This window comes from Eriocheir sinensis, chromosome 62 (genome assembly GCF_024679095.1).
Source record: "Eriocheir sinensis breed Jianghai 21 chromosome 62, ASM2467909v1, whole genome shotgun sequence".
NCBI classification, from domain to species: domain Eukaryota; kingdom Metazoa; phylum Arthropoda; class Malacostraca; order Decapoda; family Varunidae; genus Eriocheir; species Eriocheir sinensis.
In genome coordinates, this window is record NC_066570.1 from 868,182 (window position 1) to 893,090 (window position 24,909).

General features: G+C 45.7%; 2 protein-coding genes across 4 annotated transcripts in view; both read right to left on the reverse strand.

Moving 5' to 3' along the window:
• The window catches only part of LOC126986591 (dipeptidase 1-like), a 337,773-nt gene that overhangs the window by 111,972 nt on the left and 200,892 nt on the right, over window positions 1-24,909 (reverse strand). For all 3 annotated transcript variants that reach the window (XR_007739832.1, XM_050842852.1, XM_050842853.1), the window contains exons 6-7: window positions 3,040-3,214; window positions 1,145-1,301 (exon numbers count right to left, since the gene is read on the reverse strand). Coding sequence is in view for 2 of the 3 variants with exons in the window: in XM_050842852.1 (XP_050698809.1) it covers window positions 1,145-1,301; window positions 3,040-3,214 (332 nt within the window). In the remaining variant the exon portion in view is untranslated. The remainder of the gene's footprint in view (window positions 1-1,144; window positions 1,302-3,039; window positions 3,215-24,909) is intronic.
• LOC126986595 (uncharacterized) lies at window positions 13,619-15,235 on the reverse strand. Its single transcript, XM_050842857.1, has 3 exons — window positions 14,828-15,235; window positions 14,460-14,687; window positions 13,619-14,303 (listed from the first exon to the last, which is right to left on the reverse strand). Exons 1-3 carry the CDS (start codon window positions 15,006-15,008, stop codon window positions 13,660-13,662), a joined length of 1,053 nt encoding a protein of 350 aa, XP_050698814.1. The 5' UTR covers window positions 15,009-15,235; the 3' UTR covers window positions 13,619-13,659.

Consider the following 24,909-nt stretch of genomic DNA (forward strand, 5'->3'; position numbering starts at 1 on the left):
CCCATCCCTTCCCTTATTTTCCTTTCCATTTCCTTCCTTTCCCATGCCTTTCCTTTGCTTCCCTTCCCTTCCCTTCCCATCCCTTTCCTTTGCTTCCCTTCCCTTCCTTTTAGCTCTTCACCTCCTCCCTCCCTCTCTTCATACCCCCATCACCATCCCATTTCCACATGTCTCTCTCACATTTTATTCTGTTCCATCCTCCTCCTCTCCCTATTATTCTCCTTTTCCTTCCTTTCTCCTTTCCTTACACTTCTTCGTTCTTTCCTTTTCCCTATCCAGTTCGAATTCATCATCTTTTCTTTCCTCTTCTTTCCTTAACTTCTACTCTTCTAACCCTCTCTACTCATTTGTTCTCTTCTCCCTTCCTTCTTTCATTTCTTCTTTCCTTCAATGTTTCCCTTCTTCCATTCCTTCGTTCCTTCTTTCTCCCTATCAATTAGAAATGCATAATCTTCGCCATTTCTACCTAACCTTCCTTCTTTACCTCCTTCTCTTCTGTGTTCCTCTTCTCATATATTATCTCCTTCCTTCCTTCTTTCCTTCCTTGCATATCTTCGTTTTTTCTTCTCTCTATGAAACTTCAATAATTCATAATCCTCCGTTCTCCTTCCTTTTCCTCCTACTCTCTACTTTCCCTTCTCCCACTTTTCCTTCATTCTCCTTCCTTTTTCTTCTACTCTCTACTTTTCCTCCATCCTCCCTCCCTTTCTCTCTACCCTCTCCTTTCCTACTCATTTCCCTTCCCCCTCCTCTACCCTTCCCTCCCCCTCCTCTACCCTTCTTTCCCCCTCCTCTACCCTTCCCTCCACCTCCTCTACCCGTCCCTCTCCCTCCTCTACCCTTCTTTCCCCCTCCTCTACCCTTCCCTCCCCCTCCTCCCCTCTCTCCCCCCTTTACCTGTCTTCCATGCACCCCCTTACCCCCCTTCACCTACACCCCACCATGCCTCCTTAACCTCTGTCTCCGCCCCTTTCCCCTCAATCAGTACTCTCCTCTAACCCCCCCCTCCCCCCTCAGTGCCCCCCTTCTCACCTGCACCCCATCTTTATCTCCTACGCCCCTTTACCCCTCAATCAGTACTCTTCTATAACCCCCCCCTTACCAGTGCCCTTTCATGCCCCCCCTCTGTAGCCCCCCTTCTCACCTGCGCCCCCACCATGCCCTCCTTCAGGCGCGGCAGGTCGGTGTGGGACCACGAGGAGCGGGACCATGGACGCAGCTGCTTCAGTTCCGCCGTGAAGTTGAAGCTGTGAAGTTTGTTGTGCATGAACTTCCGGATGTTCCACGGCAGGTCGTTGTGCCTGTGGGGGTGAGGGGGAAGGGGGGGAAGGGGGGAGGGGGGAGGAGGAGGGGGAGGGAGATGTGTAGGAAAGGTGTTGGAAGAGATAAGGCAGAAGGTAGAGAGAGAAAGGAGGGAGGAAGGAGGAGAAATGGGAGGAGGAAAAGCAGAGAGTAGGAGAAAAAGGAATGAGAATGGAGGAGAAATGGGAGGAAAAGCAGAGAGTAAGAGAAAAAAAATAGAAGAGGAGAGGAGAGGTGGGGGGGAGAGGAAAAGAACGGAAAAATACACATTGGAGGAAGAAAAGGTGATAGAAGGAAATGAAAAGGGAAAAGAGAGGAAATAGAAGAAAAAATAAAAGAAAAGAAAAGAAGAGAAGAGGAGAGGAGAGGTGGGGGGGAGGAGAGGAAAAGAACGGAAAAATACACATTGGAGGAAAAGAAGGTGATAGAAGGAAATGAAAAGGGAAAAGACAGGAAATAGAAGAAAAAAGAAAGGAAAAGAGAAGGAAATCAAAGAAGAGGAGAGGAGGAGGAGGAGGAGGAGGAAGTGAGGAGGAGAGGAGGAGAAAGGAAAAGTACATTAAGACAAGATGAACAGACTTGTATATTCATGATAAAATAACGAGAAATTAAAAGTTGATAAAAAAGAAAACCTAAATATTGAAAAGTAGAGAATTGAAAACACACTACGTCTTTTCCTCTTCCTTCTATTTTCCTTCCTACCTCCTTTCCTCTCAATCACTTTTCCTCTCATCTCCCCTCCTCCTTATCTCTCCCTCTTTTCCTCCCCTCTCTTCTCTTCCTCCCTTCATTCTCTCTCTTCCTGTCCCTCACCTCCCTTTTTTCCCTCCCTCTCTCCCTCTCATCTTTCATTCTCTCATTTCTTTTCTCTCTTCCTCTTTTCCTCTCTTCCTTTAATTGATCCTTCCATTTTTTTCCTCCTCCTCTCTCTCTCTCTCTCTCCTCTCTCTCTCTCCTCTCTCTCCTCTCTCTCTCCTCTCTCTCTCTCTCTCTCCTCTCTCTTTCTCTCCTTCTCTTTCTCTCTCCCCTTCTCTCTCTCTCTCTCTCTCTCTCTCTCTCTCTCTCTCTCTCTCTCTCTCTCTCTCTCTCTCTCTCTCTCTCCTCTCCAATTCCTCCATTATTCATATTTCTCTCTCTCCCTTTGGTTTTTCTTCCATTTATTTTTTCCTATGCCGTCAATCTTCTTCTCTCTCTCTTTCCTCCATAATTCATTCCTCTTTTCTCCCTCCTTTTCGTTTTTCTTCCATATATTTCTTCCTACACTGTCAATCTTCTTCTCTCTCTCTTTCCTCCATAATTCATTTCTCTTTTCTCCTTCCCTTTTGCCTTTTTTCTCCCCTTCACCTATCTGCTCTAAGCTCTCCTCCTCCTCTTCCAATCTACGTTCCTATCCTTCTGTTGTTCCCGCTAAAGCCTTCTACATTCTTTTTCGGCTTCCCATTCTTTCCACCCAACGTCCCCCCTTCCCCTTTACAGCTCCCCCCCCCCCTCTCTCTCTCTCTCTCTCTCTCTCTGACTCATAGCCCCTCACTCCCCCATTTCTCCCCCCATTCCCCCCTCTCTCTTACCCATTCTTTACCCCATCCCTCGTCCCCTTTTTCCCTACTCATCCCAACAACATTTTCCCCAATTCCCCTTTCCCTCTCTTTCACCCATTCTCTCCTTGCCTCTCCCCCACTCTCTCCTACACCCCTCTTCCTCTCCTCCCTCTCCTCCTCCCCCCCCTCCCCCACTCACCCATCAATCAACGGCACATCCTTCAGCAGCTCCACGGCCGCGCTGAGCCTCTGGGATTGGTCAGCGGCAGGGTCAGCACGCAGGGTAAGGGGCACGCTGACCCCCACGCCCGCCACGCCCGCCAGCACCAGCACCAGACACACGCCCCCCCACACGTGCGCCGGTACCTCCACGCCTGCACGGGAAGGGGAGAAGGAGAGTGTGGTTAGTGGTGGAAGGGATGGGAGGAGGAGGTGGATAAGAATGGGAGAGAGGGGGAGGAGATGTGGTTAGCGGGATGGAAAGGTGGAGGAAGAGGAAAGGAGGGAGATGATGAGGAGGCAAGGAAAAGAAGTAGGAAGAGTAAAAAAGAGGATAAAGATGTGAAAAAAAGATGTAGAAGAAGAAGAAGGTAGAAGTAGAGGAGGACGAGGACAGAAGGTGAAGTAGAAGAAATCGAAGAAGCGTAAGGATAAGAACAAACACAGGAAGAAGAACAAGAACAATAACAAACGCAAGAAGAAGAAAAGGATGAAAAAAAAATAAAGAAGGAGAAAAACAAAGAAAGGAGAACAAGAATAAAAACAAACGCAAGAAGAAGAAAAGGAAGAAGAAAAAGATGAAAAAGGAGAAGAGGATGAGGACAAGAACGAGGAGGAAATGAAGATGGTGAAGGAGGCGGAAGCAAAGGAGAAAGGGGATAAAGAAGGCATAAAGAAGATAGGGAGGAAGGGAGGGAGGTATAAAATAAGGAAGATAGAAACACACAGACAGATAGATAGATAAAGATAGATAGATAGATAGACAGATATATAGAGATAGATAGATCAGCCGATACATAGACAGACAGATAGAGACAGAAAAAAGTTAGGCAGGAACACATATACACACAAATTCAGACAAAGAGAGAGAGAGAGAGAGAGAGAGAGAGAGAGAGAGAGAGAGAGAGAGAGAGAGAGAGAGAGAGAGAGAGAGAGAGAGAGAGAGAGAGAGAGAGAGAGAACATACGAAAACACACAACTGAAACCTAAAAAAGAAACAGAAAACACATAAAAACCCAAAAAGAAACAAACAGGCCAAGAAAGAACGAGAGAACACACAAACACACACACACACAAACAAGTAAGAAGCCTATACAAAAATCCCGCCGCTGTAGGCCTAGACGAGGACGCTGAAACAATCTAATATTTACCATCCATCATCCCGGCCCTGCGCTCTCTCTATATGCCCGCTATTAGAAAGCTTTGATCGTGTTTGCCGGACCCACACGGAAAGCTGCCGAGCCCAATATTGTTCCGTTCACAGCCACTCCGCTCTTCGTAAACCAATTCTTTTATATTCCCTTCTGATTACATCCCTATCGAGTTTGAACCCACCCACTGCTGTATGTGCTTTTAGTGGTCTGTCTGATGTTTTGTACTTGTATTGTTTTTGTATTAGTATTGGTATTGTATTAGTATTAGTATTGTATTAGTATCGTTTTCGTATTATTATTATTTTGTACTAATATATTGGTGAAGCTTTATACATTGAAAAGAGGCAGAAACAAGTTATCGGTAAGGGGTGTTATGTAGGGGAAGGGGTGGTGTTGTGTTGTGTGTGAAATGGAGGGGGAAAAAGGGGTAGATATGTGAGAGTGAAGCTTTATACATGGAAGAGAGGCAGAAACAAGTATTGGGAAAGGGATATTATGGGGGAAGGGGAGGTATTTTGTTGTGTGTGATAAGGAGGGGGAAAAAGTGCAGTGGGGAAGGGAATCGAAGTGAAGAGATAAGCGGGGAAGCTGCTGTGTTTATGTGTGTATTTGGAGGAGGGCAAGAACGTGTAAATGGGTGAAGGGAATCGACAGTTTTGGTGTTATGAATGTTCGGAGATGATGAAGGTGATAACATAAACGGGGGGGGGGGGAGAGAGAGAGAGAGAGAGAGAGAGAGAGAGAGAGAGAGAGAGAGAGAGAGAGAGAGAGAGAGAGAGAGAGAGAGAGAGAGAGAGAACGAGTACTGGAGGGAGGATAGGCGAAAGGCAAGTGATGGGAGGCAGAGGGAGAGAGAGAGGCAGAGGAGGAGTTTGGGGGAGATAAAAAAAAGATATATGACGGGAGATGAATGTTTGAGGAGAGGAAGATGGCGCCAGGGAGAAGAATCAGAATCAAAACGAGAAAGGAGAACATGAAGTGAGATTGGAAAAGGAGAACGAGAGAAAGAATGAGGGAGAAGAGGGAAAACAGGAAGAAAGGAGAATGAGGCGAACAATAGGAAGGAAAACAAGGAGAGGAAGGAAGTGGAAGGAAAACTATGGGAAGGAAGCAGAGGAAAAGGAGAAGGAGAAAGGGAAGGAAATATTAGTACATGGAACCGTGAATTAGTAAGGAAAAGAAAGCTTGCTAGCCCATGATGAGGGTGCCTGCTCTCATGGTTCAATTTATCCGTCAAGGACTTTAGTGGCACGCGGAGGATATTTTCATGCAGGGGGACATTTAATTTATCCCTGTCGCGGCGGAGTTTGGATGCCTGAAACTTTGGAAGGAGTGGATCGCTTTCGCATCAACTTCCGCTGAAAACTGAATATAATGACGGTGACTCGATTCGAAAATAATTAAACTTACGTCGACGTCGGTATTGCATCGCCTTAATTAAACCAGTAGATCGTTATTTCGAGTCGTCGGGTTGGTTTGATGCTTAAAAAAATGATTGAGGTTACTGAACTTTTTGAGGCCTACTTGAATAGCTCAGGCATATCAGTCCCGTGTTCGTCTCCTTTCCGGGGTCATGAGGATGTGAATCTCTCGACTCGGTCTACACATACGCCTATTCTTGCAACCTTAGCTTATAAGAGTATCTATAGACTAAGAAATATAAGCTACAAAATAAGCTCGCAACCATGGTATCAGTTTCGAGGCGCGTCTTAGTGAGGTGGATGTGTGTGTTTGTGTGTTTGTGTATAAGGAAAGGGGAAAAGTATACTGGGAAGGGGGAAATGAAGTGGGGATGAGAGGGGGAAGCTGTGTTCCTGTGTATTTGAAGGAGGGGGAAAAACGAGTAATGGGTGAAAGGAATCGACAGTTTTGGTATTACGAATGTTCAAAGATGATGGACTTGGTGACATAAACAAAACAGATGGAACAAGTACAAGAGGAAGGAGAAGGAGGAAACATGGAAACATGGACTAGCAGGCAGCAGAAAGCCTGTTGGCTCATTACTAGGCTGCCTGCGTTCAGTGATTTAATCAATCCGTTTGCCACAGGAGTGGCTTGCAGGGAAGGATTAAAGCACTTGTGTACCTACTCTTGGGAACGTTCAGTTCACTCCTGTTGCAGCAAAGTGGCGATCAATGCGTTTCTTGAAGGAGTTGATGGTCTCTGCGCTAACCACTTCTGCAGGAAGGCTGTTCCAGTGGCGAACAACTCTATTCGAGAAGTAACTCCTGCCGATGTCGGTATTGCATCGCTTTGCTTGAATTGTTTTTCCGTTGTTTCTTGTTCTCAGGTTAGTTTGTAGCGTGAAGAGTTTGGAGTGATCAACGTTGCTGAGCTTGTTCAGGTACTTAAAGACTTGTATCATGTCTCCCCGCAGTCGTCTCTTTTCCAACGTGAAGAGGTTGAGTCGCTCGAGTCGTTCTTCATAGGGTTTCGTCCTCAGTGATGGTATCATCTTCGTGGCGCGGCGCTGTACTCTCTCAAGTAATTCAATGTCTTTCCTGTAATTAGGAGACCAGAATTGCACGGCGTATTCCAGGTGGGGCCTTACCAGCGAATTATACAAGGATAACATAACTCCCGGCGTCTTGTATTCGAAGTTCCTCGATATGAACCCAAGCATTGTATTGGCTTTCTTACAGGCGGACTTGCAGTGTTTTGTTTGTTTCAAGTCACTGCTGATGGTGACCCCGAGGTCTCTTTCCTCTTGCACAACATGTAGTGGTTCGCCACCCATGTGGTATATGTGGTTGCTGTTTCTGGATCCGATATGCATTACTTTACATTTGGTAGTGTTGAAGGACATCTGCCATTTTCTGACCACCGAGTGATCTGGTCCAGGTCTCTCTGGATAATTTCGCAGTCTGCCGTCGTGAGGGCCTTCCACCCACCTTTGTGTCGTCGGCAAATTTTGAAAGATTGGAGATTACTCCTAGTTCTAGGTCGTTGTTATATATGATGAAAAGTATGGGTCCCAGCACTGACCCTGTGGCACTCCACTTGTGACCGGGAGCCACTCGGAGGCCTGTCCGTTGAGTACAACTCGTTGTTTTCTTTCAGTGAGCCAGTCTTTGATCCACGCTGTCAGATCGTCTCCTAATCCCGCCGACTTGAGTTTCTTGAGGAGTCTTTCATGTGGCACTTTGTCAAAGGCTTTCTGAAAGTCTAGATATATAACATCGCTGGGGATATGATTATCCCAGTTTTCATAGATACCTTGGAAGAAGTCCAATAAATTGGTTAAGCATGAGCGCTTGTTCCTGAAACCGTGCTGAGCATCGGAAATGATGTTGTTGTCTTCAAGGAACCTAACGAGTTTGTCTCTGATGATCTTCTCGAGGATTTTCCGGCCACTGAGGTCAAGCTGATTGGTCTGTAGTTTAGGGCCACACTTTTGTCTCCCTTTTTGTAGATCGGTGTTACGTTCGCTTGTTTCCAGTCTTTCGGGACTTTGTTTTGTTGTAGTGACAGATTGTAGATGGCGGTGAGTGGCTTGAGGATTTGCTGCTTGAGTTCCTTGAGCAGCCTGGGTGACAAGTCGTCGGGTCCGGTAGACTTGTTTGTCTCGAGTTTGTCTAGGTACTTTTTCACATCCCGTTCGTCGATTGTACCAATTTCTAGGGGAGTGATTCCCATCGGTGGGGAAGGGCTCTCGGGTACGGACTGGGTATTCTCGACCGTGAACACAGACGCGAAGTTCCTGTTTAGGATTTCGACCATTTGTCTACTGTCCTGTGTTAGTACGTCACTTTCATCTTTTAGGGGACCGATATTGCTTTTTGTCTTCTTTTTGGTTCTTATATACGTGAAGAACTTTTTCGGGTTGGACTTGGCTTCGCGTGCAATTTGCTTTTCATAGTCACGTTTACTCTGGCGAATGAGTGTTCTGCAAGCTCTGAGGCTTTGATGGTACTGTTCGCGTGCCTCGTCAGTGCTGTTTTCCTTTAGCAAGTTGTATTTTCTCTTCTTCAAATTAATCGCCCGTCGAACTTGGGTAGTCATCCACGGTGTGCTTGTGGCATTATTTGTTCTCCTTGTCTTCATGGGAGAGGGGGAGGAGGAGGAGAGGGGAGGAGAGGCATGTCCTTCTCCCCTCTCTGCTTTCTCGCTCTCTTTCCTTTCTCTACTCTTTCTTCCTTCTCCTTCCTCTCCTCCTGTTCCTTATTTACCTCTCTCCTTCTTTCCTCTTCTCCCTCCCTCCCTTCTTCCCTTCCCATGCAGGGGGAGAGGGGTGCGAGGGGGCAGACAAGGAGATGTGAGAGGGAGAGAAAAGTATAGATGAAGCGTTAAGAATGTTTATGGGCAGGGAGATGATGACAAGATGAGGTTGAATCCCTTGAGTCGCTCCACATATACGGATGTGCTCGCAACGATGGGATCAGATTCGTGTCGCACCCTAGAAGCCAACTCTCTCGGGCAACCCAACGTTCTTCTGCTTCTTATAACAGAGAAACTAGAACAGTATTGCGTATTTCCGATCAGGTCTCATCAACAAGTCTTTTTTACAGCAAGGAAAAGACTTAAAGGGCAAAAACTATATAAACAACCACACGAAAAAACGCTAAGCAAGAGAACAGAGTGGCCAGAGGAGGTTTGTTTTTAGTAGATATAACAATAATGGTATACTGGACCCTAGCACAGACCCCTTAGGCACTCTGCTATGACAGGAGACACTCGGAAGCCTGGCCAGTGAGTACAATTCGGTGTCCCCTTCACGTGTGCCAATCACTGAAATACGTACTCGGGTCGTCTTCCATATCAGCTGACTGTAGATTATTCAATACGGTCCTGCGGTACATTGTCAAGGGATTAATGACGTTCTAGAGATACTATGTAGGCAGGAGGAAAAGGAGAGTAGAAGAAGATGGAGAAGGAGGAGAAGGAGGAGAAGGAAAAAGAGGACGAGAAGAAAATTAAGAGGAGGAAAAGAAGAGTAGAAGAAGAAGAAGGAGAAGGAAGAGAAGGACGAGGAGAAGGAAAAAGAGGACGAGAAGAAAATTAAGAGGAGGAAAAGAAGAGTAGAAGAAGAAGAAGGAGAAGGAAGAGAAGGACGAGGAGGAGGAGGAATAGGAAAAAGAGGACGAGGAGGAGAAGGAAAAAAAGGACGAGAAGAAAAGGAGGAGGAGGAAAAGGAGGACGAGAACGAAGAAGACATGGAGGAGGAGGAGGAGGAGGAGGAGGAGAGAAGGGAAGGGGGAAGAGAAAAATAAAGAGGATCAATATATGGAGGAACACAAATGAAAAAAAAAAAAAGTCAAGCATAAGGAGGAAAACAAAAATGAGAGAGAAAAAAACAAGAAGAAAGGGGGAAAAAGGGAAAGAGAAGAAGGAAGAAAAATAGGGTATGGAGGAAAATAAATGGGGCAGACTCTGCCCCATTTATTTTCCTCCATACCCTATTTTTCCTCTGCCCGCAGAGGAAAGAAGAAGGAAAGGGAAGGGGAAGAAAATGAGAAAAAATAACAGTACTAACATATGAAGACAACAAATGGGATAGAGTGGAGAAGAAAGGAATAGGAGGAGAGGAAAGAGGGAAAACAAAGAGAACTAGAATAAAGAAGACAAATTTGAGGGAGGGAACAAGGGACAAGCAACAGGAGGAGAATGGGAGGGGAAGAAAAAGAGGAAAATTATCAGTACAAGCATATGAAGACAACAACTGGGATGGAGTGCAGAGGAAAGGAGGAGAGGAAAGAGGGAAAGAAAAAGTACTTGTATATAGAGGGAGGATAAAAGTGACACTCAACAGCAGGCGAACGCGAGAGAGGTGAAGGTTAGGGAGAAGGTGTACAGAGGTGCGTGTGTTGGGAAATGACAGCCATATGAGGGGAAAGGAAGAGAATAGAACCTCGAGGGCGGGTGAGAGTGGTGATGAAGAGGGTGGTGTTGTGACGCTCAATAACAGGACCACAACACCATAACACGCGGGGACGAGGCTGGTGGTGGTGATGGTGGTGATGGCTGTAGTGACGCCGATGGTGGTGTGGTTATGGTGTTGATGGTGTTGACGTGTTCACAATAGATAACAGAACACACCTGGAGGTAAGTAGGGAGGTAGATAGGTACATAAATAGATAGAGAGGTAGATAGGACGGTAGATAGGCAGTTAGTCATGGGAAGTCTTAATAATGATGACAGCGTTAAAAGGGAGAGAGAGGAAGAAGGGAGGCGGGAGGGAAAGAAAAAGAGAGAGAGAGATAAATGAGAGAGAGAAAATGTCATAAACAAAAGCTGACAACGCTGCAATATGAGAGAGAGAGAGAGAGAGAGAGAGAGAGAGAGAGAGAGAGAGAGAGAGAGAGAGAGAGAGAGAGAGAGAGAGAGAGAGAGAGAGAGAGAGAGAGAGAGAGTGTGTGTGTGTGTGTGTGTGTGTGTGTGTGTGTGTGTGTGTGTGTGTGTGTGTGTGTGTGTGTGTGTGTGTGTGTGTGTGTGTGTGTGTGTGTGTGTGTATGAGTGTGTGTGTGTGTTTGATGTTATGCAAGACTAGCGTATGAAAGCTCAGATTATGTCCGTCAGTATTGAAAGCAAAGACAAACAACAACAACAACAACAACAACAACAACAACAACAACAACAACGGTTACATCAATATACAACACGGGTGAATAACAAATAGGATCAAAGATAACGTAAAGCATAAACTTGTATATGTGATTAAGTTCAAAATGTCCCACCAAAGCATGTGATTATAGAGGTGAGAGGGAACAGGTGAAACAGAGGTAGGATAGCGGTAGAGTAGAGGTAGAATAGAAGGTAGATTAGAGCAGAATAGAGGCGAATAGATACACAGGTAGAATGGAGGTGAAACGAAAGAGGTAAAATAAAAGTAGAGGTGGATTCTTAAACAGGTGATCAGAGGTAGACTAGAGTAGAGATGGACAGGTAAACAGGTAGGATAGAGGTGAGAGGGAACAGGTAAAACAAAGGTAGAGTAGAAGTGAACAGGTAACCAGGTGGAATAGAGTTGATAGGAAGCAGGTGAGGCGTTAATTACCTTCCCTCGTAGCCATACACAGGTGGGAGGAGGGGCTGGAGAGGCAGGTGGCCCAGGTAACAAGATTAAGTGCAGGTGGTTGGGGAACAGAGGAGAGGCGAGGCGCTGGTCTGTCTTACATTTATTTACTTATTAACACCACATTTTTGAGTATAATGTTACCAGGCTACCAGTGAACGCCGAATCCGTGCCAATCGCAGCGGACGGGTCAATACTAATAATGCGAGACGATGATGGCAAAAAATAGATAGAAAATAAAGTATGTGGAGGTTATCGAAGGCCAAAAAAACATTCTAATAATTAACCAAAAGAGGAAAACATTATAGTAACTGAAAAATGGCGGGAAAAACACTTAGAATTTCACAAAGGCGATTAACATTTATAGTTGTTTTTGGCGTTGGTAATATCTGACATCTCATGGTAAGGGAGCGCTTGGAATACTCGCAGGGTCTCAAGTCTCTGTTTTAGGGATGCAAACAAAGGAAAATTTAGGGATCAACTTTGCAATCTTCTTTAATTGCGTTTGACAAGGAAAAGAAGCCGCATTTTGAAGCCTAGAGTGGACAAGCGGCGAGGCAAACTTTATTTATTAACCTTAACTTTATTTACTTTGTCGGACATTTGTTGTTGTAAAGAAAAATAGCCGTGTTGCTGAGGGGTTATTTTTCTCCCCCCCTTTCAGTTCGTGGCGTAAAACAGAGCAGTTGTGTCGAAGGGTGATGAGAGTTTGCTCGTGACTGGAGTTTTTATATTCTTCTCTTTTAGTTTGTTTGGAGTAGTAGGTAATGGTGACAGTGACGGGACCAAAATAATTCGCAAGCATAATCAAGAATTTGCAGCCAAAAAAAAATGACGTCGAAAAATTTTTGACGTCGAAAAATTTTTGTACGTCGAATTTCCCGGCCGGCCGTGCGGCCAGTCAGCCGGACGGCCAGCCAGCCGCGCGGGCAGCCAGCCGCCGAGGGGACCTCCCCACTACCCAACCGGGGAGTGGTCACAAACCTACCCAAAAGTGACCATTGCCCCCCACCCACCCACCCCAAACACCCACCACCTTCCACGCCATCGTGTCTCCCCGGAGGCCTGAGCGTCACCCTCCTGCCGGGGATTGGTTAGGGGCGTCCTTTCGCGCCGTGCCGGGGCGTCGCCCTCCTGCCGGGGATCGGTTAGCGCGAGCGGTGACGTGTTCGGGGGATCGGTTAGGGGCGTCCTTTCGCGCCCTCCTGCCGGGGATCGGTTAGCGCGAGCGGTGCCTTGTTCAGGGGATCGGTTAGGGGCGTCCTTTCGCGCCGTGCCGGGGCGTCACCCTCCTGCCGGGGGATCGGTCCTTTCGCACCGTGCCGGGGGATCGGTCCTTTCGCGCCGTGCCGGGGCGTCCTTTCGCCCCAGTGCCGGGGGATCGGCTAGGGGCGTCCTTTCGCACCGTGCCGGGGCGTCACCCTCCTGCCGGGGGATCGGTCCTTTCGCACCGTGCCGGGGCGTCACCCTCCTGCCGGGGATCGGTTAGCGCGAGCGGTGCCTTGTTGGGCGGAGGCCTGTGGCTACCTTTCCCCCTCCCTCTCCCTCTCCCGCTATTGATTTTTTTTCCAGTTTGCCAGCATGTGTGTGCGTGTCCCCCTCTATGCCCTACCGGTGACTTGATGGTCAGTCTGAGGGTACCACTACCCCTCCCTCTACCCGCTATTGATTTTTCAGTTTGCCAGCATATGCGTGTGTGCGTGTGTTACTGTTGATTTTCATATTGACTGGAGTTATATCGATTGTCTTTTCAGTGAGGGGTAGGAACGGGAAAAGTAGATTTTATACATTTTTATTGAAATATAGTGGAAAAAATGGTATGACAAGTTATTATATTACCTTAATCTAGTCTATTTTATTTGTTCTTTCTTAATCCAGGCTAATTTGTTCTTTCTTAATCCAGACTAAATACATGCTATGCCTACTAGTCTATTTTATTTGTTCTTTCTTAATCCAGGCTAATTTGTTCTTGCTTAATCCAGACTAAATACATGCTAAGCCTACTAGTCTATTTTATTTGTTCTTTCTTAATCCAGGCTAATTTGTTCTTTCTTAATCCAGACTAAATACATGCTAAGCCTACTAGTCTATTTTATTTGTTCTTTCTTAATCCAGGCTAATTTGTTCTTGCTTAATCCAGACTAAATACATGCTAAGCCTACTAGTCTATTTTATTTGTTCTTTCTTAATCCAGGCTAATTTGTTCTTTCTTAATCCAGACTAAATACATGCTAAGCCTACTAGTCTATTTTATTTGTTCTTTCTTAATCCAGGCTAATTTGTTCTTTCTTAATCCAGACTAAATACATGCTAAGCCTAAAAACAAAAATACACATTCGCCATAAAAAAAAATGAAGAAAAAAAATACACAACACAAGTACATATATAAAAAATAATACACACAGAGCGAGTACATATTATATAAAAAAAATTGCTAAGCACTAAATATAGGACTCTCATCAAGAACATTTATAATATTATTCACGTCCATGCTATGAGAAAAATTCAAAGAATTGAAAGCTGAAGGAAGGTCAGTGCTTGAGAAGCTTTCATTTGTTTCGTCCGCACGAGCCGCATTGGAAGGGCCCGGTTGTGGCGCGAGATTTTCTCCAGCGGCCGCTGCTGCTGCTGCACGCCGCGCTGGTGGGTCTTCAAAGACGAGTTTCTTGGTCACAGAGAGATTTTTTTTCATTGGTTTTCCCCGACCGTACGCCGCCGCTGAGGAGAAGAGACCCGCCTGACGTTTGGCCACCTGAAGTTTTTTTCTCCCAACTTTGTGGAGGCTCTTCTGAGACAGTCTTGGGTCCCGGTGTTCTTGCTGCTTCGGCATATTATTCTTTGTCATTCTTCGCCGCCGTTCTTGTCCCCGGTCGCGATCTTGTCGTCTCTGGTGCGTCTCCTGCTGCTGGAGCTGCCGCAACACTTCCGCCATATGCTGCATTTTTTTTTCCAGTCGTGATTGACGCATTTCATGATCTTTTTGCTGCAGATGACTTCGCCGCCGCTCTCGCGATTCAGCGCCCGACGGAGAGTCAAGACACACCATCACCGAAGCGTGTCTGTTGTTGTTGCCGTGGACTTATGAAAAGATAGAGAAACATTATTAGACAAAAAAAAATCAATCTCTCTCTCTCTCTCTCTCTCTCTCTCTCTCTCTCTCTCTCTCTCTCTCTCTCTCTCTCTCTCTCTCTCTCTCTCTCTCTCTCTCTTTTGTAAGAATAAAAAAATACTTACTATGCGTTACGCTGGCCGGTGGGTCGTTCTTCAGACGAGACACTGGTAATGGAGGTATCACATCCTTCAGAAGTCGCAGAAGCCCCTCTCTCAGCACGCGCCGCCCCATTTTACCAACACCTCCCAACGCGCCGCGGTTGTTGTTGCCCAATGACTCGCCCGTGATGTGTTCACCGGTAGACTTGGGAGTTTCTGGAACATCCCCCACCTCACCACCACCAACATCCGCTGAAATGACAATATATATATATATTTTTTAAACACACACACACACACACACACACACACACACACACACACACACACACACACACACACACACCAGCGCTTGTGCGCGCAGAAAAAAATACAAGAGGCGGATATCTCACCTCCGTTTCTGGGATGTGATGTGTTATCCACGGCTTCAGCTTGGGATGTGTTATCCATGGCTTCAACTTCTAATGCGGCTTGACCCATTATCTGATCGTCAACATCGTCAGCATGAAGAGTTGCAGCGGCAGCGTGGGGCTGTTGTTGTTGTAAGTTCATGACGGCGAAGACTTCCTCCATGATGCTCCTCTCGCAACGTTAGGGGACTGACTAAGCCACCCGGGGTTATTTGGGGCATATGCGCACACTACCACAAGCCTTTTCTTCTTCCGAGGCTACCCCAGGTTATAGGGGACACGCCCACACATGTATGCAAACACGCGCGCACATGCCCAAAACCACAAGCCATTCTTCTTCCGAACAATAGGAAGGCGTGAACAAACTCACACCCACCCGGTCACGTCGCACGAAAAAAAAAAACAGAATCCTTTTATTAATAACTACATATAACTACACACGCCATAAATGAATAAGCTATATACTACTTCTCTACATTTTTTACACATAGGAAAGCGTGAACAAACTCACACCCACCCGGTCACGTCGCACGAAAAAAAAAAAACAGGCGCACACTACCACAAGCCTTTTCTTCTTCCGAGGCTACCCCAGGTTATAGGGGACACGCACACACATGTATGCAAACACGCGCGCACATGCCCAAAACCACAAGCCATTCTTCTTCCGAACAATAGGAAGGCGTGAACAAACTCACACCCACCCGGTCACGTCGCACGAAAAAAAACAACAACATAATCCTGTTCTTAATAACTACATATAACTACACACACACGCCATAAATGAATAAGCTACATGCTACTTCTCTACATTTTTTACACATAGGAAAGCGTGAACAAACTCACGCCCATCCGGTCACGTCGCACGAAAAAAAAAAAAAAAAAAACAGAATCCTTGTTCTTAATAACTACATATAAATGCACACACACACACACACACACACACCATAAATGAATAAGCCACATGCTACTTCCGAACAATAGGAAGGCGTGAACAAACTCACACCCACCCGGTCACGTCGCGCGAAAAAAAAAAAAAACAACATAATCCTGTTCTTAATAACTACATATAACTACACACACACGCCATAAATGAATAAGCTACATGCTACTTCTCTACATTTTTTACACATAGGAAAGCGTGAACAAACTCACGCCCATCCGGTCACGTCGCACGAAAAAAAAAAAACAGAATCCTTGTTCTTAATAACTACATATAAATGCACACACACACACACACACACACACACACCATAAATGAATAAGCCAAATGCTACTTCCGAACAATAGGAAGGCGTGAACAAACTCACACCCACCCGGTCACGTCGCACGAAAAAAAACAACAACAACATAATCCTGTTCTTAATAACTACATATAATTGCACACACACACACACACACACACACACACACACACACACACACACACACGCCATAAATGAATAAGCTACATACTACTTATCTACATTTTTTACACATAGGAAAGCGTGAACAAACTCACGCCCATCCGGTCACGTCGCACGAAAAAAAAAAACAGAATCCTTGTTCTTAATAACTACATATAAATGCACACACACGCCATAAATGAATAAGCCACATGCTACTGCTCTACATTTTTACACACACACACATTGTAGCATTTAATAAGTTAGCCACATATCTTAGAAATACAATGCTTGTAAGTCAGTCCTTGACTAGATTGACAAAATGTTTTTATACATGGGGCATTTAAACATTCTATAAGCATATGTTAACACCTTTCTGTCATTCTTCAAAAAATTTCCTAAATCATAATTATCTTTCAAAAACTGACTAGTCCTCTCTAAGCCTATTTTATTACATAAGTATACGAATTGAATGCAATACACGCCACACACCAGAGTTTTGTCCGACTGTAATCTTGTGGCAAGTTTAAAAACAGGATAATCTTTATGCTTATTTAAGAAACTTCGAAAGTACTTAGAATATAATGATGGGGTCAGGGCGTACGTAATTTTATAGCTACACAGTGGTGTGTGTCTGTCGCGCATCCCCGGCAGTTGAGGCTTTCGCGGGGAGATTCTTCGTCCCCTCTTCCTGCCCCAAGAGCATTACCTTAACGTTATTCAAATCTAGTTGGTGGGCAAAAGATCTTAGCTCCTTCAAGTAGGCCACGTTCCATTCATGATCCATCTTTCCCCTTCGTCCTACGCCGGTAGGAAAAATGACTTTTCGAATGTTTTTTTTCTGCTTTACATAATCACCTAGCTCATTGAGGCAACATTTAAAATTATCGCGTCTGCTTTGCTTGGTGTCCGACATTAAACCGTTCACATAATGCATATCTCTGCTGGTTTCAATAAAATATCTTGACACGTCATTATATTCTACAGATTCACCCTGACAAAATTGAGTCACCATACCCACCACAATGGGATAATTTGATTCCGTAGGTGGTTCCTTCACTACCAGCGACCCCACATTCGGTCTGTCACTCCAAACGACTCTGTTCAAATTATAAAGTTGTTTCCGATTTTCAAAGAGATTAGCATAGCCATACACTTCAGCCAAGTCCTTGGCTATACCGCTAAGTTTAAAACTGCTGGCGTTGATGGTGGCTACTAAACACACACTGTCGTCAATGAACTGGCGATCGGTCATTCGCCCCTTCACAGGAATGATGGGATAGTCTGACATGTTTATAGAAAAAATATATATTAATTCTCGCTCTTACTCACGCTTAGAGTCTCCCTGTCCTGCGAGGTCACACAAGTGTCTATATCCCACCCCAAAACAAAATCCTTTTTATACGCGATAATTCTCCCACGTCATACCCGGCATCCGCGCGGGGGGCGGAGAAAGAAGGCGTGGGGCGTGGCTTTGCCCGAATTGGGGCACTTCTCCTTCCTCCCCCACCTCCTCCAAACAGTTGCTTCCTTGCCTTATTATTGCGTATAAATGAGGGATCTAAGTTTGTGTTGTGGAAAAGCATTTTAATAAATGGTATATCATCAGCTTTGAAGCCTAATTTGCTGTTGACGTCACTTAAGGTTTGCAATATATCAATGACGTTAAAATTATTAATGGGGCTCAAAAGATTTCCGTTTGTATCCCATGTAATTCCTGGAGTATGTTTCATGAGAGCTAAGAAAGCTTTGGCGTAATCCCTTTGAGCTGCTTTCATTCTAACATCAATCCTGTTATCTATGGCAGGTTTCGAATCGATAGTATTGGTGGGGAACGTCGTGCGAGGACCTATGGCCGCTATAGATGGCGGGTGGTTGTTTGGGGTTAATACATCTTGCAGCGCGTCTCTTTATATTTTTAATGCAGTTGACGCCTTGACCGTCGAACCCGACAACGGTTTCCGCACTCTCTTTTCTTTTTTTCCTCGTCCGTCTTTCTGTTTCGTTTTATGTTACGGCTCCCCGTAGAAGACTTGAGTAAAAATTGTTCTGCTGTTGATTTCGGGATGAGACAATATTCCTTCATTTTGTTAAAAGACCAGTTATGACACTAGCTGCCAGAGGTAACAGCACAGAGAGTATAGCGCCGCCCCGCTGCGTTCTCAGTAGTTTTTTTTTTTTAGTGTACTTACCCCCTTGTTGGCGAGTTTCCTTATGTGTTTTTTATATTTGTTCAGGGATTTCACAATCTTTGTATTTCGCGTAAGATTAGTTTTTAGGAAATTTAGAAACACTTCTGACAAGCAATCTATATGTTTCTTGTTCAACACTGCAATTACTTTTTTCCGCTTGTCGGGGGAGAGTTTAGCCAACAACAAAACAAGATCCTTGTGAACAAAGGCGAGGGGAGGTGCTTTTTTTTTTCTTGGTGAATTCGAGGTCATTAGGAAATATCTTGAGCGTCGCGCCCACGAGTCGAACGTAGTCCCCGATGTTCAGCACACGACTGGCTTTACCTTGACGCTTTTCTCTGTTTTTATAATTATGCATTTTCTTAAACTGACGAATGATTCCTCGCGGGTCCTTCATGGCATGTACTTCGGCTGGGGTTTTTCCTAGACGTGCGTGAGGCGTGCGGTTATAGCTCTCGAGTACCTTCTGCAAGATGGAAATATACTCGAGTTTATTGTGAGCTGTCATATACCTATATATTCGACCTTTATATCAATGATTGCTTTTAGCGCGAGCTCTGTCACCGTTACAGCCACTCGCGTGAGCTCCTTTGTCTGAAACCCAGCCCGGTGGGGGAGGGAATCTCCATGCTATTCTCGGGGGTGGGGAGGGTGAGGATAAAGGCAACCGTGGAGATGATTTTGACGCTGCTGGTAGCTGGCGCGATGGGGAGACATTGGTTTCTCTCCTCTTTCTTTTGTTTGATCGATTAACGTTCTCTACGTTGTATTTCCTATATCTTTTTCTCCATAGATTACACGCCACTGGTCTAGTTCCGTGACTATACACACCCTCATCACCACTTTCACTTAAAGTATCCCCGACAACATTATGAGTAGTACTAGCAGTAGTGGCAGTAGTGGCGCGGCTAGTAGAAGCAGTTTGAGATGTCCTCCGCATTTGACGCAGATTCTCAGGTAAATCAGGGTGGCCATAAGCTCTCGTAAAAACACGAGAAGGATTACCCGGCATGCTGTCATCAGAGAGCAGATGCACTCTTTTGTTGTCTAATGCGCTTAAAGTCGCCTTCTCAATGGAGGTAGTGCATACCTGACCTTTCAGGGTGCGGATGCTATAGAGGCGTGCCTTATCCACCCCCCCCCCATGCAGTACCTGTCTGTATTTTTCATGATTATAGTTTCTCAAACTATAGTGAGGTACCCCTTTAGCTTTTTTTATTTCTGCATCCTCGCCGCTTGAGGGATCATGCAATTTGATAGAGTACATCTTAGGTTTCAGGCAAAGCACTTCCTTTATATGGGCTGCGCCCACTTCTGACTTGACATACCCCGCTTGACCTTTCTTGGAAGTGTCATAGGCGGGGTGGGTGGTGGGGAAGTTACTAAAATCCATTATGGATTTTATGAGTGGAAGCGAATAAAATTCACTAATGTCTTGGAAGTTAGAGACGCATATGGCAGCCGAATCTGTGTCGCCGTAAATATATGAGACATTCTCTGCGCCACAGGCTTTTCGAATTATGTGGTAATAGAAGTCGTACATTTCAACCTTAAAGCTCCAAAATCTGATAACCAATGTAATTTGGTTGGTTGATGCGAATGTTCTTCCTTCCTCGAACAACAAGGACTCTGTCGTTACTAAGAGGTATGAGTCTCTTGAATAATGGGTCTCGTAACCTGCGCCGTAGTGCTGACTTGGAGGTTACAATGTCTGTATTTATGCTATATTTGACTGGATCCATAAGGGTTCGACCAAATATACTATTTGAAATGACTTTATAGGCTTTCTGTAGGATTTTACTGCTGGCCTCGCGTCGTGCTTTGATGTTACCCTCCATAAACTCTTTAAGAAATGTGGATTGGGTAAACTGATAGATATCGTGGATTTCTGCAATTTTACCTCCCATTCCCAAGCAAAACTGCAACATGGGTAGCGTGGTGAGGACACCATACTGAGCGCAATGCGATCCAACAAGCTTTCGCGTCACCCTAGGGAGTTGCCATCCTGTTTTCGCCATAAATGCCTTGCTGTGTTCAGACAGGTGTTGCTCGCTATCTATGTCCATGTGGTGGATGTGTAAGGAAACTCATCCGTTGACCTAGCCACATCGGGCTCAATTGGGTGTAAGTCGCAGCGAAACCAGTACCCCACGCTTCCATTCGTCTCCACATTTGCTATGTCATGAGTTCTTAACCACTCCTTTCTTTCTTCTACCGATAATTTTTTAAATTTCTCTCAGGAAGCAGCCTACACATTACTGTAGGATACAGACTATTCTTATCTAAATAGATAATGTGTGTTGGGGTGTCTCGTTCGGGGTTGAAATCAGGATTAATGTGATGGTTATTTGCAACTGCCTGTGGTTGGACTACTGTAGTAAAGCCTCCTCTTACATTGTCTCTTACAAGATGATACAAGTCTGGATCGCTCGGCTGTTCTATTTTGGCTTCTGTTGATTTTAGAAGCTGTCGAAAGCGTATCCGGGAGAGAGACATAATGTGTTATATCTAATCCATATGTTTCATGCAACACGCTTCGCCATTTCTGTAGAATGTCAGCAAGCAAGCCTACATCTACTAGAAGGTATGCGCGCATGTAGTCTTTAAGGTTTGACAACCCAGGGCATTCCACACTGCTTGCGCGTGGCTGTACTCCTCCTCACTTACGCCGCGGCTTTTAAGCCTGCTATAAAAATCTTCAATGTCTGGAAGTGACTGACGCGCTAATTTGTCAAAATCATTGACGAACTCGTAAGGAAAACATTGCTTTCCTGTGAGGAGGAGCTCACGCGCCGGTGCGGGGAAATGATTTATGAGCGCTCGAGTGACAGGTAGAGATTCCCCCGAGGCAATATGTTCTGCGCTGAGATGGGCCAGACTGCCATCAAGAAAGGCTCTCGCGTCGAGAAACTTTATATTGTCCACATCTACCCTCAAAAAACGTAATCCCGCTTTAGTGATTACGTTAGTTTTCTTCCTATGGAAACTCTGTCGGTCGGCTTCTTTCAGTATCAGGCTCATATCATAAGTCATGTGAAAGGCAAATGTAGGAAGTTGACAGCGGTTACTGACACATAATGTATTGCATCTTCTACATAATGCACCAAGATAGTTTGGGCCAGGTCTGGTATGATCGTGATGGCGATGTTTGTCTTTTGTATTCTGAAATTCTTTCTTACAAATCTGACACGTCGTCTGACGTTTGAAATCAATTACCGCCTCGGGGGTTAGGACCATGTCATATGTTTTCCTTTCCTCTTTAATTTTCCTCCAGGAGGAGGCCAGGTTCTTGAGAAAGTGTGACGCTGCATCTCTCCCGCAGTAATTCTGTTTGCAAACTACAGAGCCCGCTGAATCCAAGATGCAGAAGGCGTACGCCATGGCTCTGTGCTGATTGATAACGTGACTGTTGGATTCAGAGTCGTCAAGAATAGACTCAAAATCAAAAAAGGCAGTGTGCGATGGAGGGTATGTTTTACCGCTGTCAGTGAATTGCAGCACTGATTTTGAGGTGGGGAATACAAGTTTTTGCTGAATCTGACAACTGGCTTCATGTTCCTCAAGGTCGGCTTTGTCAAAATATCCAGTCACGCAGTTTATGCAATATCTAGAGTACTGATTCAGCGTCTGGCCTTTTAAGCGCCGTTTATGACCTCTCATAAATGCTGGCATGAATTTTGCGAAATCTTTTATGAGGGCAAAATGTTGCCCATCCAGTAATAATAAAGCAACATATGTCCCAGTACCTGCACCTTTCCGGGTTACATAAATCTCGTGCCTAGTCCCACCCCAACTATTTCCGCTCTTCCGACGCATTCTTTGGCGCTCCTCCTCCTCCTCCTCCTCCTCCTCCTCCTCCTCCTCATCATCATCATCATCATCATCATCATCATCATCATCATCATCATCATCAATGGGGGCTACTGCGTACACATAAATGGAGAGCTTATTCATCCGCTCGATTAGCGCAATATCTTCCCACGCTAGAGGAAATCTATATCTGGCACAGTCACTAATTTCTTGCATTGTCTCAGTGTTTTTGTTTTGCGAGGAAGGTCCTGAATTTTAGGATCTTTTTCCAAAAGAGCGTGAGCCGCGAGACATTGCACAAGACAGTAACCCTCCTCGCCCGAAGGGTTAAAAATGGTGCGAGCTCCCCGGAAGCCCAATGGTTTATTGACGTGTATGCCTATCGCCGCTCGATGACCTGTTCTACCTAAGATTACTTTAAACATGTCAATTTCCAGTATCATGAAACCCGAGCCTTCTACTTCATTCAAATGTCTTTCCAAGCGTTCCGCCATGTACTGGACTACGTTTTCTACAAAACGCGGTACCTCGCCCTGGGTAATGAGCTCTGATGGAAAAACCATATAAAACGGACTAATATCCTCTTCCTCGCCCAATCTCACAAGTTGGATTCGCATTTCAGCATACGCCCTGACTTGGGGGGGAGGATGATCCATGGCTTCTATCTCATCACGTAATATTTGAATAAATTCTACTCTGTTGTTTCTAAGAAAGCTCTGTGGATCGCTAGCGTCATCTGGAGGTATACTAAACTCTAAATAAAGTAAATCGCGATCAAAGGCGTATTCCCTTCTGATGACTTCTGCGCGCTGTCTCTCAACATTATCTTCATCAGCGGGTGGTGTGTCGCTATCAATATTGCCGTCACCAACGCTCCCTTCCTCTTCCTCGCTGGCAGCGGGACACCCACTTCCACCCCCGCGTTGTTGGCTGACCTCATCTTTGCTTGCCGCTGGACAGGTCCTCTTTTCCCCCTCCGCCCTTTCTCTGACAGGGGTATGCGCGGCAAACCCCCTGTCACCATCATCATCATCATCATCATCATCATCATCATCATTAATAGCATTGTCGCTACAATCTTCGCCCTCCTCCTCTTCCTCCTCCTCCTTCTCTTCCTCCTCCTCTCCGTCCCATTCTCCGCCGCTGCTGATAGTAATGTCAGCGAATTTATCTAGCTCCTCCTTTCTCTTTTCATCGAAACTCAAGCAAACATCATCATCCATCTCCTCCTCCTCCTCCCCGTCCTCCTCCTCCTCATCCTCCTCCTCCTCCCCGTCCTCCTCCTCCTCATCCTCCTCCTCCTCCTCCTCCTCGTCCTCCTCCCCCTCCTCCTCCTCCTCCTCCTCCTCCTCCTCCTCCTCCTCCTCCTCCTCCTCCTCCTCCTCCTCCTCCTCCTCCTCCTCCTCCTCCTCCTCCTCCTCCTCCTCCTCCTCCTCCTCCTCCTCCTCCTCCTCCTCCCGTCCTCCTCCTCCTCCTCCTCCTCCTCCTCCTCCTCCTCGTCCTCCTCCCCGTCCTCCTCCTCCTCCTCCTCCTCCAGCAATTTTTTTTATATAATATGTACTCGCTCTGTGTGTATTATTTTTTATATATATGTACTTGTGTTGTGTATTTTTTTTTCTTCATTTTTTTTTATGGCGAATGTGTATTTTTGTTTTTAGGCTTAGCATGTATTTAGTCTGGATTAAGAAGAACAAATTAGCCTGGATTAAGAAAGAACAAATAAAATAGACTAGTAGGCTTAGTATGTATTTAGTCTGGATTAAGAAAGAACAAATTAGCCTGGATTAAGAAAGAACAAATAAAATAGACTAGTAGGCTTAGCATGTATTTAGTCTGGATTAAGCAAGAACAAATTAGCCTGGATTAAGAAAGAACAAATAAAATAGACTAGTAGGCATAGCATGTATTTAGTCTGGATTAAGAAAGAACAAATTAGCCTGGATTAAGAAAGAACAAATAAAATAGACTAGATTAAGGTAATATAATAACTTGTCATACCATTTTTTTTCCACTATATTTCAATAAAAATGTATAAAATCTACTTTTCCCGTTCCTACCCCAAGACAATCGATATAACTCCAGTCAATATGAAAATCAACAGTAACACACGCACACACGCATATGCTGGCAAACTGAAAAATCAATAGCGGGTAGAGGGAGGGGTAGTGGTCCCCTCAGACTGACCATCAAGTCACCGGTAGGGCATAGAGGGGACACGCACACACATGCTGGCAAACTGGAAAAAAAATCAATAGCGGGAGAGGGAGAGGGAGGGGGAAAGGTAGCCACAGGCCTCCGCCCAACAAGGCACCGCTCGCGCTAACCGATCCCCGGCAGGAGGGTGACGCCCCGGCACGGTGCGAAAGGACCGATCCCCCGGCAGGAGGGTGACGCCCCGGCACGGTGCGAAAGGACCGATCCCCCGGCACTGGGGCGAAAGGACGCCCCGGCACGGCGCGAAAGGACCGATCCCCCGGCAGGAGGGCGACGCCCCGGCACGGTGCGAAAGGACCGATCCCCCGGCAGGAGGGTGACGCCCCGGCACGGCGCGAAAGGACGCCCCTAACCGATCCCCTGAACAAGGCACCGCTCGCGCTAACCGATCCCCGGCAGGAGGGCGCGAAAGGACGCCCCTAACCGATCCCCCGAACACGTCACCGCTCGCGCTAACCGATCCCCG